The 16,631-nt window shown below is 41.8% G+C and overlaps 2 protein-coding genes across 2 annotated transcripts; one reads left to right on the forward strand and one right to left on the reverse strand.

Moving 5' to 3' along the window:
* Positions 1–498: 498 nt before the first annotated feature.
* On the reverse strand, positions 499–7,879 carry LOC130192013 (solute carrier family 13 member 2-like). Its single transcript, XM_056411838.1, has 10 exons — positions 7,812–7,879; positions 6,398–6,654; positions 6,145–6,301; positions 5,936–6,058; positions 4,004–4,213; positions 2,997–3,097; positions 2,717–2,832; positions 1,563–1,724; positions 1,354–1,491; positions 499–1,081 (listed from the first exon to the last, which is right to left on the reverse strand). Exons 2-10 carry the CDS (start codon positions 6,648–6,650, stop codon positions 950–952), a joined length of 1,392 nt encoding a protein of 463 aa, XP_056267813.1. The 5' UTR covers positions 6,651–6,654; positions 7,812–7,879; the 3' UTR covers positions 499–949.
* Positions 7,880–14,115: 6,236 nt separating this feature from the next.
* Positions 14,116–16,625, forward strand: LOC130192017 (vitronectin-like; the record flags this gene model as incomplete). The annotated part of the gene is made up of 7 exons (XM_056411843.1): positions 14,116–14,314; positions 14,693–14,809; positions 14,951–15,085; positions 15,134–15,229; positions 15,425–15,564; positions 15,883–16,039; positions 16,618–16,625. Coding segments are annotated over exons 1-7 (777 nt in total), but the record flags the coding sequence as incomplete, so codon positions are not given.
* Positions 16,626–16,631: the final 6 nt, after the last annotated feature.

Raw genomic sequence — 16,631 nt, forward strand, 5'->3', positions numbered from 1 at the left:
ATTTTCAGTTTATTACATTTACCTGGAGTAACAACAGGTACTGACTTCCACCTCAACCGTGTCCTGTCGGCAGTTTCCTGTCTCAAAGTTGTCCTTCAACCATCCTTCTCATCCGTCCTCCTGCTCCCGGTGTGAGAAACAACTTCCTGCTATTGAGATGCACTTTCTCTGTTTTGACCTCCTCGACGCTAGAGGATGTTTTTCAGCGTCTCCTGCACTGTGGGGACACGTTGTCCTCATCACTGAGTTCATCTATTAAAGGAAGACTTAAACATTTCAGGAGATACACTCTCCTGCTGAGAGAAGAAGATGGATTCCACATGTTTGTTCATGTTTGTTCCTTCAGTGTGAAGCTGGAGTGAGGAGGTGGTTATCTTGGTGATGGGTCGCCATGCGCCGACCAGCGCCTCCACATACGTTAGAGGCTTTGTTTTTTAACCCAGGACAAAGCTAGAGGTTGATTGATTGATTGATTGAATTTAGCTTGTTCCCCTGGTTTCAAGTCTTTATGATAGCTGTAGTTTCACATTTAGCGTTCACTTCTGAGAGTGGCATCGGCATTCTCTCTGCGTGAAAATATAGGCTTATTTCACAAAATGTCAAACTATAACTTAAATAGCTTTCACTTCGATTAATCTATTCAATTCATTTTCAATTCAGTTTATTTTGTCTAGCCCAATATCAAAAATTACATATTTGCCTCAAAGGGCTTTCCAATATGTCAAAGTGCTTTACAATCAGCGTAATTAAACATTTAAGATTTAAGAAATGTAAAGTAAATCCTTGTTCATGCACCAAATAAACTGATAAAAAAAAAGAGCGACAATGAAAAAAAGACTAACCACAAAAGATTAGTAATAAGTAATAAGTTAAATAAACTCATGCCATTAAAAAAACAATTCCGTGTCACTCCCGTTCTCCATGTCTCTCTCTTTCCGTCCTTCCTGACTCAAGGTTTGTCGTTTGTAACGTTGACCCAATGAGGTATGGTGCCCAAGTCAAATATGGCGTATCCCCAGGTGTTGATGCCTAAATTAACTGTCAGAATCCCAATGACGTTCAGCACGAAGCCAGTTTTCACCTAAAGGAACAGACATTCTGATCAGGATACAGTTTGAGTAGAGATCGAAAGAACAGGGTACGTACACTTCTTTTTCATTTAACTCTTAAAAGCAATTAGTTTAGTCTCCTTGAAGGGAGATGTTAAACACCATACATTAAAATCAAAGACTCAAAAAAATATTAATAACCGAGAAGGTGTCTCTGCTGCATCAACATTCCTTTTCAGTCTTTGTAAAGTACACTTTTACATGAACGAGTCTCGTAACATAGATTGTGTATCGTGAGTCTCACCATGTCCATGACTTTGAGTTTTCCAAAAGAAAAGGCGATGGCGTTCGGGGGTGTGGCCACAGGCAGCATGAAGGCCAGAGAGGCAGCAATGGTGCAGGGGATCATCACGTACAGCGGGTGTATCTTGATGGCGAGGGCCTGTCAGAAACACGGCGCGGTTAAACACGTGCAGAGGACGTGTGGGAGCACCCGTGTGGACGTCTGCTGACCATTGAGGCCAGGATGGGCAGGAACAGGTTGGTGGTGGCCGTGTTGCTGGAGCACTCGGTGAACGTCGCCACCAGCATGCAGAGCAGCAACGATATGCCGACGGGGGGGATCCGCTGCAGGGGGGCCAAGCTGTCTCCCAGCCACTTGGACAGACCGGACTCCTGTTCACATTTGAGCAGAAATGATGTGAAACACAGAGGGACAGGAGCTCCTCGCATTCGTAGCGGGCTTGTGTGAAATCGTTGTCCAGAGTGTGTTATCTACGGTAACTGACCGTCCCCAGTTTGGGGAAGCGGGCGTGAGTACCAGCGCGGGAGCAAAGCGATGCCCTGCTGTGGACAGCGAAACATATTTTCGACACCGAAAAGAGAAGCCCTCTGAAATGCCTACGACCAACTATGCCTTGGCCCTGTTGATGCTCCGCCCACTCCTCCTCTCCACCTCCATCGATGGATCGGGGAGGTCTGGATCGTGGTCCATGCCTACTACCAACTACACATACACGCCGTCATATTCATTGATTGTGTTTTAACTCTAATGTGTCCTTCTGTACACATGGCATCTATTGCACCTGTCCATCCTGGAGAGGGATCCTCCTCTGTTGCTCTCCTCAAGGTTTCTTCCATTTTTTCCCTGTGAAAGGGTTGTTTGGGAGTTTTTCCTGATCCGATGTGAGGTTCTGGGACAGGAATGTCTATACGTACAGATTGTAAAGCACTCCGAGGCAAATTTGTAATTTGTGAGAATGGGCTATACAAAATATACTGAATTGAAAAAAAATCGATATCAGTGTATGTGATATTTTGAAAATGTTCCCTGCTTCATGTTGCCATCAGACAGCCTTTACCTCAAGTGAGCTGATGCCGTCTGTTTGTTGTCTCTTTGGCATTTTAAAGGGTTAGTTAAGATTCACCAAATATCACACAAACCAACCAACTAACCGACGAGGCAGCGAGCAACGTCCATGACCTGTAAGGTCAAATCGCTGTTTTTGTGAATGTTTGGCTTTGAAGAGATCATAGATGGACGTACCGGTTTCATTTTCCAAATATCCATTTACGAAATGATTCCAAATAAAGCAAACACCTAAATATGTATCTTCCTTTTTGATAGCAGTCCGTTGCCGTGCTGACGCCTGTCAGTTTTTCTAAACTATGGGCCATTTACTGTATAGATAATACACTCCCAGCAGCAGGATGATGTGCCAGGGCATCTGCTCGTGGACCACCTGCCAGTTGAGCAGCGTGGAGGGAGCGTTCACCATTTTACCTGCGAGACCCAGACGACGTGTGAACATGAAGTAATTAGTTTGAAAGAGCAGCGTCGTCTCCGCTTGGTAATCATCATACAGTGTTACAAAGAGCTGAAATCGAGGTCACGCGAACATCATGAAGCCGTTGTATTATGAGGGATTAGTGGAGTTAACGTTTCACCTTCTTCATCGGGGCCGTAGCCTCCACACTTGGGCATCTGGGAGGGGACGACGAAGAACAGCATCGACATGAAGATAGCGACGGTTCCATCGGACACAAACCTGAAGGGCAACATTATTCCACAGGGGGCTGTTTGAAATGTGTTGCTGTCATGTTTCCTGCTCTGGTTCTCTGGTGTTATAGAGCACACGATGGAACTATAAGAATGGAGATGTGTCAATGATGTACTAGGTTTACATCTTAATTTAACTACCTGCTGGAAATTCACTTTGGTCACTGCCTTCTGTTTATATTTTGTTTCCTCTGTATATTTAGTATTTTAGTATTAGTATTTAGTATTGTTATTGTGTTTTGTGTTTTATTTTTCTCTTTTATTTTTAGTAATGCTCTAATGTGAACCCGCTGCTGTGATCCTGAAATGTCCCCACTGTGGGACTAATAAAGGAATATCTTATCTTAATGCCTCTTGTCTTGAAGAGATCAAGGGTTTACAAGATTATCCATACTTTAAAGGAAAAATAGAGGACAAGAGTAAAAGGAAGTGAAGGAGAGAAGTTTAAAGGATAAATCTGATAATATTCGACATGTTTCTAATTGTCAACAAACCCGATGAAAAGACCAAAGCCAACAATGCGGAACAGTCCAGCCCAGACCACCCCCGCCTGTCTGTGGCGGTCAGACCCCAAGCCATTTGTTCTCTTTACAAAGGGTCACACACATTTAGCTTCATCTATAACACAGGGTTAATCACTTCATTAATCAACTGTACTTTTTAGTAAACTTAACTCAAACAGGAATAAATCCTGTATTTTGTTGGGGACAATTTTCAGCTGCAGATTTGCTCTTGTGAATATTTAAAGAAGCAGTAAATTGGACATAGGGTTGACCAACAATAAACTACAGAGTTCATTTCTTTGAGTCTTTTCTTGTGATTTGATGACAATATGAAAAATAGAGAATACCACCACGCGTACTGTTTAAAGTCGTGAACAGAAACAAAGACTCACGGCCCCCCCTTATTGAAGAGCACAGTCGCCCAGCCGTCGAAGAAGCCCGGCTCCCTGGTGAACCACAGGACTATCAGCAGGAGGAAGATGGTGAGCACTGCCCGCTCAGCAAACGGAGCGCTCCCCAGCTTACTGTACTCCTGCTTAATCACTGCGTACGCCTCCTTATCTCTGTCGCTTTTGTGGCCACAGCCGAATGACTGCTTCATGCTGAGGAGAAAAGTACAAATATGCCCGCAGATTGGAAATCAAAGAAATGTTTGAGGATTTGAGTCAAGTTAAACCATATTAAAAGTATAACATCACAGTGGTTCTGCTTTATGATATTAGCTGTCTTGAAATCAAGTGGATGTAGTGTCAGCACAATGGAAATGGAATGTAGCATTTATTTTTCTTCAAAAGACACGTAACATAAAGTCCATGTATGTCGTTCAACTTTCTTGACTTAAGTAAATTGTTTGAGGTTCAATCATGTGTAGAACTTTAATAACTAGAACGGGCACTCGGTAGAGTGCATACCTTCGCATATCACAAGATTGGGCATTGAATTATGAACATTTTGGCATTAGTTGCATGCCAATTGGATAGAAATTGACCGCGCTATGGTAAAAAGAAGATGTTGACCTTGTCATGACCTTGACCTTTGACCCGATCAATCCCAAAATCTAATCAAATGGTCCCCGGATAATAACCAATCATCCCACCAAATTGCATGCGATTCGGTTCAATACTTTTTTAGTTATGCGAGTAACACGCATACAAATAAATAAATACACAGCGATTCAATTCAATTCAATTCAGTTTATTTGTATAGCCCAATTTCACAAATTACAAATTTGTCTCGGAGTGCTTTACAATCTGTACACATAGACATCCCTGCCCCAAAACCTCACATCGGACCAGGAAAAACTCCCAAATAACCCTTCAGGGGGAAAAAAAGGGAAGAAACCTGGAGGAGAGCAACAGAGGAGGATCCCTCTCCTAGGATGGACAGATGCAATAGATGTAATGTGTACAGAAGGACAGATTTAGAGTTAAAATACATTCAATGAATATGACAGAGTGTATGAATAGTTCATAGTAGGCATATTCCACGATGGAGACCTCCACGATCCATCAGGCAGATGGCGGTGGGGAGGAGGAGTGGCGGAGTCTCAACAGGACAGTGGCGTAGTCATGAGCAGGAATTCCACGACCCAGACGATCCATCAGGCAGATAGGATCTATGCCGTCTCATAGGGTCCGATGACCCCATGAGACGTAAAGTCAAAAGGACTTCCGGGAGAAAGCAGAGTTAGTAACGTGTGATTGAGAGATGAAAATTCATCCTTAAGGAGAGAAAAAGAGGAGATAGGTACTCAGTGCATCCTAAAACGTCCCCGGCAGCTATAAGCCTATAGCAGCATATCAAGGGGCTGGACCAGGGCAAACCTGATTCAGCCCTAACTATAACTCTGTCAAGAGGAAGGTCTTAAGTCTACTCTTAAACGAGGTGACTGTGTCTGCCTCCCGGACTGAAATTGAAGCTGGTTCCATAAAGAGGAGCTTGATAACTAAAGGCTCTGGCTCCCATTCTACTTTTTAAGACTCTAGGAACTACAAGTAGTCCCGCATTTAGTGAGCGTAGCTCTCTAGTGGGGCAATATGGTACGACAAGCTCCTTAAGATATGATGGAGCATCACCAATCAAGGCTTTGTAGGTTAAGAGAAGAATTTTAAAAGTGATTCTTGATTTTACTGGGAGCCAGTGCAGAGCAGCTAGTGCAGGAGTGATGTGATCTCTTTTCTTAGTTTTAGTGAGAACACGAGCTGCAGCGATCAAAACATAACCTTCCGCATTTTCAATGCGAAGGTAATAATGGGACCATATAATAACCATGGTTAAATGCATTTAAACACACTGACTGTGAAAGGCTGACGTGGTTTGCTTACTTGAAGCCGAGGAACATAAACTGAAGCCAGAGAAAGGCCAACACCAGCATGAGCATCGCATTGGGGAAAGCGAAGCTGAACCAGCTGGCAAAGTTGATGACATCATTGTTCCCAGGGAAGAGCCTTAACACGAGATGAGAACGACGGAGCGATGCGAGAAGGGCACGAACAGCTGGAATAACATCTGTCTGTCTTTGCTCTTGCCTTACTTGTCGATTTGACCCTTAAGGATGATGTTCGGGGTCGTACCGGTGAGCGTGGCCGTGCCTCCGATGCTGGCGGCGTAACACACACTCAGACTCATCCCTTTGGTCAGGAGCTGGTACTTTAACTCCATTGCTTTTTTCTTGGCGTCCAGCAGTGACTCTGGCTTCCACTCACGCTCCTCTGGAGCCCAAGGTATTCAGTAAGTTGACGTTATCAGAAATGTTATTGTGACCTGTAGCAGACATCGCTACTTACGCTCTGCGTCCTCCAGCTGAACCTTGGTGTCTGGCTGTTTCTCGTCCGTCTTTTCCTCTTGAGTTTGTGTGATCTCCATCTCAAACGCGTCGTTGTCCTCGGCCGCAGCCTCGAAATCTCGCTCGTCCGCCCGAGCCTCTGTGGACTTCAGCTGCTGCAGCACGGCCTGGGCAATGGGCAGCATCATGGCGGTGGTGGCCGAGTTGCTGATCCACATGGACAGGAAGGACGAGACGATCATGAAGCCCAACATTAACCTGTGTGTGGGAGGGGTGATCGGGAGTGAATGCGAGGACTGGATCGCGAGGAGAACAGTCGTGGTCGTGGTCTTGTCAAATGGATGAAGCTGAGGTTTTTGATTCATTTTTATGTATACAGCGGGTACAGAAAGTATTCAGGCCCCTTTAAATGGTTAACTCTTTGTTTCATTGCAGCCATTTGCTAAAATCAAACTATTTAATATTATTTATGCCACTCAGCACTCCATCTTGACAGAGAAAAAAAAAAATGAAGAATTTTTTGCAAATTATTTTTTGAACTGAAAGTATCCAGACCCTTTGCTCAGTATTGAGTAGACGCACCCTACAGCTGAGTGGGCTGCTGAGTGAACATTAATGAGAAATAAAATTAACTTTTTTGATTTTAGCAAATGGCTGCAATGAAAGAAATAGTTAACAATTTAATGGTGTCTGAATACCTTCCGTATCCACTGTATATGCATCTATCCTCCTGAGTTACACATTATATCACAAGAAGTGCTGAATGGATGATTTATATCATCAATTGAGCATTTCTGAAATTTGCAAACATGAGCAAGTCATTGTGACTAGAAGTGGGACGTTACGTGTCTGATTGACTTTTAATTAAGTTTTTATTTATATGCGATTGACTCATCTTTGAAATAATTGTGATGGCATACATTTTTATTCTAAAAAAAGTCTCCGGTGTGGCTTTTGCTTGATCTTGCCGATTGAGTTGTTGACACATGCACTGTAGTGTGTCTGGAAATTTGACAGATAGATTACAAGTTTCAACCATAAAAAAAAAAAAGTGAAGCCTACCAACATAAAATGACTATTCCAAAATCAAATTGACGGATTAATCGTCAGGTTGTGGACTACTCAAGTGATATTAAATCCTCAGGACAAATATTTGATGTGCATGTGAAACATCATCTCCAGGTGTTGATAAGGTAGAAAGCGTAAGCCAGGCAAAATGAATGAGCATTCGTTTCCTCGATGTATCTCTCTGGCATGTTCAAGTAGAAAACAGGGCCACAGATAAAGTGCAAACATCTTTTTCACAAGTTAAACCCATTGCAACTGTTGTTTAAAACTCTTGTTTTGAACACCTGTAATGTTCTTTCAGTCAAGACAAACCCAGTCAAGTTACTGCCGTGCACACACACACTCACCGATGTAGGGATGACGAGCGGCAGGGGAAGGAGCGCGAGCGGAATGATAACAATGATGAGGTAGTTTCTGTGGTACCACAACCACGTCAGCCAACGAGGCATCATTCTCCTGGCTAAGCTGACAAGGAGCCACCAGGAGGGGAAGAGCGATCCACAATGACACTCAGAAGGGACGGCTGATCAGGATGAACGAAGACGGCATCGACCGACGACAGTGAAGGGCAAGCGACGGTAAGGAAACATAGACGTGCTCCTCAGAGAACCACTGGAGTAATGAGACCACAATGAATGGTGGGAAACAACCTTTATATCTCGAGTTGCAAATCAAACATTAACTCAACACCAAAGAGATCACAATCCTCGCCAGAGAGGGAGATGGCGTTATTGGGAAAGAGAGGAAGGTGATAGTAAAGGTAGAGAGAGGTGGTGAGGGGGACTGACTAGAGGGAAAAGATAGCCAAACGACAGGTTTATCAACTGAAGGAGAGCCGTCCGTCAGGTCGGGTGCTGCACACGACCAGCTGGGCGGAATTATGTTTTCATATTAAACGTATGCGACTAATTCAACGACTATAATCTTGACATCGTGAGATACTGTACATGCTCGTTTGCAAACATGTAAGCAAGGTACATGCAGAGTTGTTCCAAGGTGCTTTTTATTTATTTATATATCTATGTGTGTGTTTATGTGGGGTTTTTTTAAACCGTAAATTAATTGTCATGAATGCTGTTATGCACATCTGACATATTTAATAATATTTCATCGATGACACTGAAGGCTCCAGTCTCCGATGTCTAATTTGTTGCTTGACTCAAGTCAATTTAATTTAGTTTTTAGCCTTGTTTGTCTTGGCTGGAGATGAAGCTTTTTTTCAAAATGCACAGAAATAACAGAAATATCAGCAGTTACTAGTTTACAAGTGTGTAAAAGAATAAAGCGCAACGTGAGAACAAGCAGCCGAGTCTTAAACTATCAATAAACACATCACTGTTGTCTTTTATGAGCTTAGACAACACACGGAAATCACTGAGATCACTTTGATGTTTGATAACTTATTCTTCATTTGTGAGATATGGCCAGGGAAAAGCCTAAATTAAGTCATAAAACACACTCTCACCCATATTAAATCAAATTAAATGCACATGTGTCATATCATCGAAAGCAGGGACGACATTAAATGCTGTTAGATATTGCATATTGTTATATAATGTAATGGTATATGAGGAGAAGCTTTGATTTAGCAATCATTCTGAAAGCCAGTCTCCCATTCATCAAAAATAAAATAAATGCTGAAAAGACAAGAGTCATGGAGAGAAGGTGCAATATACAATTTTTGAATTCTCAGTCAATTAGCGTACACAGATCATTTGTTGTAAATTGTTGTGATTAATTGTTCATTCAAGTTGTTATCCTCAATCTTCTTCATGGAGTATTTAAAATGTCTCCTCACTTAATGTTCCCTCTTAAGAAGTTCATAGGCCATCAATAAGGTGCTATAAGGATTGTTATTAGCTTAGATTGGCTCCCATGTCACAAGAGAAATTCAGTTTTCTCCAATAGTAATAATGTGAGCAAGTTTTCTAAAGTCTGAGTAAATAACTCTGATTATGTCAAGTATGATATCTCAGCTTTAGATTTACAATCTATAAATAATATAATAACAATAAAACAGAAAACCTCCAATTAGGGAGGTGTGCAGAAAGATGGTGTTGAGGTGCATTCTGGGCAATTTAAGATCAATTTCAGGATATTGTGGTTCTGTCGGCTGTTTTTTCACCATTCTCTAAATTACATGACTCCCCCTTTCAATAGACAATATAGATTTCAGCTTGACAGGGTTGTACTGACCAGAAATTGCCATTAAAGTCGGCTGGTTTGCTAAACAACAGTGATTTGCACCATATTTACATGCAGTTAATTTAGATGTAAATATATAGTTTTGGCTAACATTTTAAAATCCAATATGATAAAAAACATATGTTATCTTTATGCTTGTTGGTGCATCTAATCTTAAACTCTAAACTCGTGATCATCATGAAGTCCAGGAGGCTGTTTTCTGTCTGACCTATTGCAGGTTTTTCAAACAGGGCTCGCCTCAGACGCTCAGGTTAGGGTAAAAACACTCTACACCAGATCGTTCCTCAATAACTATCTGAACAATAATAATAATCATTATAATAATAATATATGTACCCTAACTCTGGATTAAAATACTCTTCGAGACATTTCTGTTATTTTCAGCGTGTGATCTTTTTAAAATTGTATTTAAAGTGGTATATAATTCCAACTCCAACAGAATAAAGAGGAAGTTGTCACAGTGTAGCTCCACACCTTCCTTTTTGTATTAGTTGTTTTCATCCTGTCCCACTAACTATCATGTCATTCCAGATCCTGCTTCCCATCTCGTCAGTCCAACTCCCTTCACCTGCCTCTGATCACTCCCTCGTTAGTCCCTCATTACCTTCACCTGGTCTTCATGCCCATCTCACCTGTTGCCCATTCCCTCATTAGTCCCTGTCTACTCAGGTTCCCTCACTTGCACTTGTCCTCTGCCAGATTGTCTTGTGTTTTTCCGACCGAGCCCTCGAGTGTTCCACAGTGTGTTTGATTATTCTGTCTGTTCCGTTCCTGACAACTAGTGATGGTGAGATGAAGCCTCATGAGGCATCGAACCACTTCAGCCAATTGGTTCGAGAAAGGGTTCATTTCTCGAAGCTTCATGTGCACACGAAACCACCTACTGGCCAAGTGCATAATCACAGGCAGCTGTATCTGAACCACATAATGTGATGCATTGAATTGTTGTGTCTGTTATGGCTGTTGGGAATGACTATGAATTACAAAAATGTATGACCAAATCATTTCTGTACATAAATTATCACATGTGCAAAATAATATATTTTTTCAATGTATTCTGTGTGTGTAAATGTTGCCAAAATGGTAGTATCATATGATACGGCAGGTTTTGTAATAATGTTATTATGTCACTTTAGGAAAATGGCATGGGCTTAACCCTTGTGTTGCCTTCGGGTCAATTTGACCCGATTCAATGTTTCACCCTCCTGTCGCCTTCGGGTCAATATGACCCGATTCAATGTTTAACCCTCCTGTTACCTTTATATTTACTAACATATTTTACCCTTGAGGTCAATATGACCCCAGCTATTAAAATCTCCAGAAAATTATTAGAATTAATATTGTTTTCCAAGTTTAAGTGTGAGGTACTTTATGTTTGTTTGTTGACTCCCGAAAGAACACCGACATTAAACATTGAATCGGGTCAAAATGACCCGAAGGCAACACAAGGGTTAAGCAGGCAGAGGACAGTGTGTGTGTGTGTGTGTGTGTGTGTGTGTGTGTGTGTGTGTGTGTGTGTGTGTGTGTGTGTGTGTGTGTGTGTGTGTGTGTGTGTGTGTGTGTGTGTGTGTGTGTGTGTGTGTGTGTGTGTGTGTGTGTGTGTGTGTGTGTGAGACTAGGAAGAGGGGACTGAATATGCGTGTGTAACTTGGACAGTGATGTACAGGACAAGGGACATTTTTATTCAGAAATAAGTTTCTCAACAGTTCCATCTTATCACCTCTCCTTCTCTCCTCACTCTCCTAACTCTCCAAACTATCTCTCTCTCTAAACTCTCCAAACTCTCAACCAACAACCCACATGTTGAATGGAGCCTGAGGGGTTTATATTGCTGTCAAACCTCCCGGCAATATCTGAACCCCTTCCCGAAGCAGTCACGTGGTACAGTGAGTCGGGCAGCGAGGCTTCGGACGTCATCATTTTTGGCTCCTCCCCTAAATGAAGCAAGCCTCGATACGCGCTTCGAGGAAACGCCCCCTCCATTACTCCACACACGCTTCGAAGCGTCGGCACATCTCGTAACAACACTACTGACAACGCTCTCAGTAAAGGATCTTTATTTGCATTATCTGACTCCTGAGTCGTGCATCTGGGTCCACCCTAATCCCCTCGTGACAGGAAGTAATATTATCACTTTGATGTCTTGGTGATTTCGCCCTCTGAGTCTCTCCATGGTGCTGAACCAGATCTCCAACTTCTGTGAAACAATGTCCTGGTGTGCAAATGAAAAAGGGAAATATATAATGATTTTTTTTTTAAAATACAATTAATATGTGTTGTTTTGACTCTTTAGCTATCAGAGCTTTATTTGTTGGAAGGCATTGTGTTCGCTTTAGGTTGTTTTTTTTACACCATGAGATCAATAAGAGGAAAATGATTGCCCTGGTTACAGATGTTTGAGCTCAGACACTCGCTCCCTCATTCAAGCAGAAGTCACATAAACAGTATATATATATATTAGGGCTGTCAGCGTTAACGCGTTAATCTATGCGATTAATTTGGCCGCGTTAACGCACTAAAATATTTTAACGCAATTAACGCAAGTTTTTTTTTTTTTTTAAACCGCAGCAGTACGGTTTGACACTGTTTCCGTTTTTAAAACAATCATTTCTCCGCGAAAATAAGGAGCATAAATCAGTTTAACTCGTGGATGAATCAGTCGGGTTTCCTCCTGCTCCTCCTTCCTCCCGTCTCCCCCTCTGATACACAGAGGAAACAGAGGGGCGACGTGTCGGGACACGTGGCGCGGAAAGAACTCGTCACACGAAACCTTCACCGTGATTGGTCAATCCGTTTGTCTGTCAACATTTCGGGGGGAAAAAAACCAATGAACACTCAGTAAATCACAAAGGACCTCCCACCTCACAGGTTAGGCTCATTTAGCAGCCTGTCAGTCAGAGAACCAGAGGACACGGCGCGAGGACAATGAGGCTCATTTCAGAGCTGAGATTGTTCTGGAATGTTTGATGTATAACACGTGGGGGTGTGTCACATGCAAAAAACTTTAAACGGTGAATTTAATTTATTTTGTAAAATGTATAAAATGCCCCCAGCCTCCAGAGGGTTAACGTGACATATTTGAATGTCAGTCAGTTATCAAGGCCACTGGTTCTGCTGTTCAGTGGTAAAGATGACAGGACCAATGGGGTCTCAATATACTTCTTTTTTTTTACTAATCTGATGTTTCACTGAAGAAACAATTTATCATCCACGATATTAAATACCTCGCTGGCACTTTATATGTAGGAGCTTCTTTGAAAACACAGCTCTGTGTGAAGTTTTGTGTTTAAAAAGAAGAGAAACACTTTTAACCCTTGTGTTGCCTTGGTCATTTTGACCCGATTAAATATTAACCCTCCCCGCCTTTGGGTCATTTTGACCCGATTCAATGTTTCACCCTCCTGTTACCTTTATATTTACTAACATATTTTACCCTTTGGGTTCAATTTGACGCCAGCAATTAAAACCTCCAGAAAATTATTAGAATTAATATTGTTTTCCAAGTTTAAGTGTGAGGCACTTTATGTTTGTTTGTTGACTACCGAAAGAACACCGACATTAAACATTGAATGGGGTCAAATTAACCCGAAGGCGGCAGGAGGGTGTAATATTGATTCCGGTCAAAATGACCAAGGCAAATATAAGGGTTAAACGGTGAATTTTTGTTTGTTTGTAAAATGTATAAAATGAGCCCAGCCTCCAGAGGGTTAACGTGACATATTTGAATGTCAGTCAGTTATCAAGGCCACTGGTTCTGCTGTTCAGTGTTAAAGATGACAGGACCAATGGGGTCTCAATATACTTTTTTTTTTTTACTAATCTGATGTTTCACTGAAGAAACAATTTATCATCCACGATATTAAATACCTCGCTGGCACTGTATATGTAGGAGCCCCTTTGAAAACACAGCTCTGTGTGAAGTTTTATCTTTAAAAAGAATGAACTTTTAACTTTTAACTTGTAATTGCGATTAATCGCGATTAATCGCGATTAATTAATCGCAATTTCAAACTGTGCGATTAATTAGTTAATTTTTTTAAATCGATTGACAGCCCTAATATATATATATATCGACGTCATGAGACAATAGCTCACTTCTGTAGTGTCCAGTCTGGATTGTAATTTTCCATGAACATAATTTTCCTTATTAAGGGCCATTTAAGCTAAATAGGCCACCAATGCTAAAATTATTCTGAGTGTCTGTCTTGTTTTGTTAAGATATTAAATTATAATTTGCTGATGTTGGGTGTTAAATTTGCCACATAACGGGATAGTCAATGTGTGTATTCTGAGCCTTACAGTAACCATGTTCATGTTCTTGAACAGACAGGACAGAGATCAGTGTCACAGTTTAATGATTGTCACAGCTGAGTGTTGACCAATCAGGATGGCCGATGCCCATGGGGGTCAACGGCTTCAAATATCGATTGATCTGCACACAATGCTGCACTCTGAATTTGGGCACTCAAACTCATCTGACTTTAGTTCACCGATGTAAACAGGCACGCAGTTGCGTTCTGAATGAAAAATTCCCCATTTTTGGTTTGTTGTTTCAAAGTGTCATATTTGTGGGGGAGTAACATGAAGCCAGCAGCGGCTCTGCTGGGCCTCGTCCTCCTGCTGGACATCGCCTTCGCTGCAGAACGTAAGTCTCTCACATCGTCTTTTCTAATTTAACTCATGTCGAAGCTACAAATAAATGTGACACATGCACACTGCATCTAAAAAGTAAAAGAATGACCAGAGACCGTCATCATCGTGATATGTGTGTGGATGTATCTCAAACTTTACAGTAACCAACACATTGATGAATTAGTGCAATATAATAATATATTATATATATTGTAAATGACTAATAGAGGCTTGTCTTATCTTATCAGTTAAATGTCGAGTAAATGATTGTAATGGAGTATTTTTCACTGCTATAATGTACTTTTGTACTTCCTCCGCCCCTCTTTGTCAAAGTCTGCCCTGTGTCAATACATGTCGTGTCATTTGAAACAAACAAACTGCGTTTCCTCAGAGTCCTGTGCGGGTCGCTGTGGCTCCTTCGACGCGCAGACCAAATGCCAGTGTGACTCCATGTGTGTGTATTACGGGAGCTGCTGCGGGGACTTTGACACCATCTGCCCAAAAAAAAGTCCGTACAGCAGTCGAAATACTACCGTCTCACGGAATTAACCGTTTGCATTTCATTGACGAAGTTTCTTCCTATTTGTAAATGAATCATTTTGACAGAAACACCTTCATGTGACACAGCGTGCGTCTGTTCTGCCCTCAGCCGCTCGTGGCGATACCTTCCAGGAAGCAGACGAAGTCACAGACGAAGTCACTCTCCCAACTACTTCCAACACGGCTGCACCGGTCATAACTGCCTCCCCCACGCCCGTCCCCACACAAGGGCCTTCTCCTTCTGCTCCTCCTTCTCCTTTTGCTCCTCCTTCTGCTCCTCCTTCTCCTCCTCCTCCTCCTTCTGTCGAGCCTGACGCAGCGGCCTGCAGTGGTCGACCTTTTGATGCTTTTCTGCAGCTGAAGAATGGCTCGATATATGCTTTCAGAGGTAAACTTTAACGTCCACAAGCGGTTCTGTCTTATCATGTATGTTTTGTTCATTATTTATGTATATGTTTATTATTCACTGCCCTTGACTGGACTAACCTGTGCATGCCGTATACATTTCATTGGATGATTTGACCTTTTCAGCGTTTATCCTGAATGAATTGAGTCTCTTCTGGCATATTGATCCAACGCCTAGGTGAATATTTCTTTGAGTTGGATGACAAGTCTACACTTCCTGGTTACCCAAAACTCATCCAGGATGTGTGGGGGATCTCTGGACCCATAGACGCGGCATTCACACGCATCAACTGCCAGGGGAAATCCTACATCTTTAAGGTAGACACTTCTGCCTCTCTAGAGTCTGCAAACAGTGAGTCTTTATATTCCAATAGAGGTGTATTATGACTAAATCAAGAATATATATTTTTATGGAAACTAACCAAAAGTGTGAAAAAGCCAAGGAATCCTGTCCACTCTTGATTAGTCACTTCTTTTACAATGATTCAGATCTCAAATCTTCATCAGGTAAAAGGCATGGTGCTCACTAAGCATGTTTTTATGTGTAATTTGACCATTAGATCAGTATTTGTTATAGACGTGCATTGTCTCCCGTCACACCTCACTTCTTTGTGCCATGTCTTTATTCTCCCTCAGGGGAAACAGTACTGGAGGTTTGACGGTGATGTTCTGGATGAGAATTATCCGCGGGACATTTCAGTCGGCTTCGACGGCATACCAGATGACGCTGATGCCTCTTTCGCCTTACCGGCACCAAGCCACCGCGCCAGAGAGAAAGTCTACTTTTTCAAAGGTAACGTTACCGGGATGTGTGGTATTTCTCATTATTCAGCTCAACTTTCATGTCTGAGTTCAACTTAAAATGAATAGCTGGTAGTATATAATGTATAGTTAGTCTCACCTTTTATCAGCTGCATTTAAGTGATTCTTCAATGCATCTAGAGTTTGAATATAATAATATAATATACACAATTCTGAATTGGGCTATTCGGCACAATGGGTACTTCTACTTTTGGTACTTTTAGTATATTACAATGCTTACACTTACTTAAGTAAAAGGTTAAATGCAGGACTTGTGCTTGTAATAGAGTATTTCTACACTCTGCTCTTGCTACTTTTACTTAAGTAAAGTAAAGGGGTCTTATGGAAATCTCATCTAAAAGAGAAAGTTCCTGGTCTCATCCTTTCTTACAGGTGAAAGTAGTAACTATAGGACACCCAAAACTTTGTGTTGTGGACAACAGATGTAACCATGGCAGCAGCATCCTGAAACTGCAGCACCGAAACGAAATGCAGCCATCAAGTTTATTATTTTGTGTTTCCTAGTGTGACAATGTCCAAATGAGTCTTTTCTGGTGTTTCTTTCTCCAGGGGACAAGTATTAC

Source organism: Pseudoliparis swirei, chromosome 3 (assembly GCF_029220125.1).
Source record: "Pseudoliparis swirei isolate HS2019 ecotype Mariana Trench chromosome 3, NWPU_hadal_v1, whole genome shotgun sequence".
In the NCBI taxonomy this organism is placed as follows: domain Eukaryota; kingdom Metazoa; phylum Chordata; class Actinopteri; order Perciformes; family Liparidae; genus Pseudoliparis; species Pseudoliparis swirei.

What these genes read in the sequence shown, in the direction of transcription:
- LOC130192013 (XM_056411838.1), bottom strand. Translation starts at nt 6,650, where the DNA reads ATGTTGGGCTTCATGATCGTCTCGTCCTTCCTGTCCATGTGGATCAGC. An exon ending in CTACGGCCCCGATGAAGAAG is followed by an intron (nt 2,833 to 2,996) that starts GTGAAACGTTAA and finishes TGGGTCTCGCAG; the next exon opens with GTAAAATGGTGAACGCTCCC. An exon ending in AACTCAAAGTCATGGACATG is followed by an intron (nt 1,082 to 1,353) that starts GTGAGACTCACG and finishes CTGTTCCTTTAG; the next exon opens with GTGAAAACTGGCTTCGTGCT.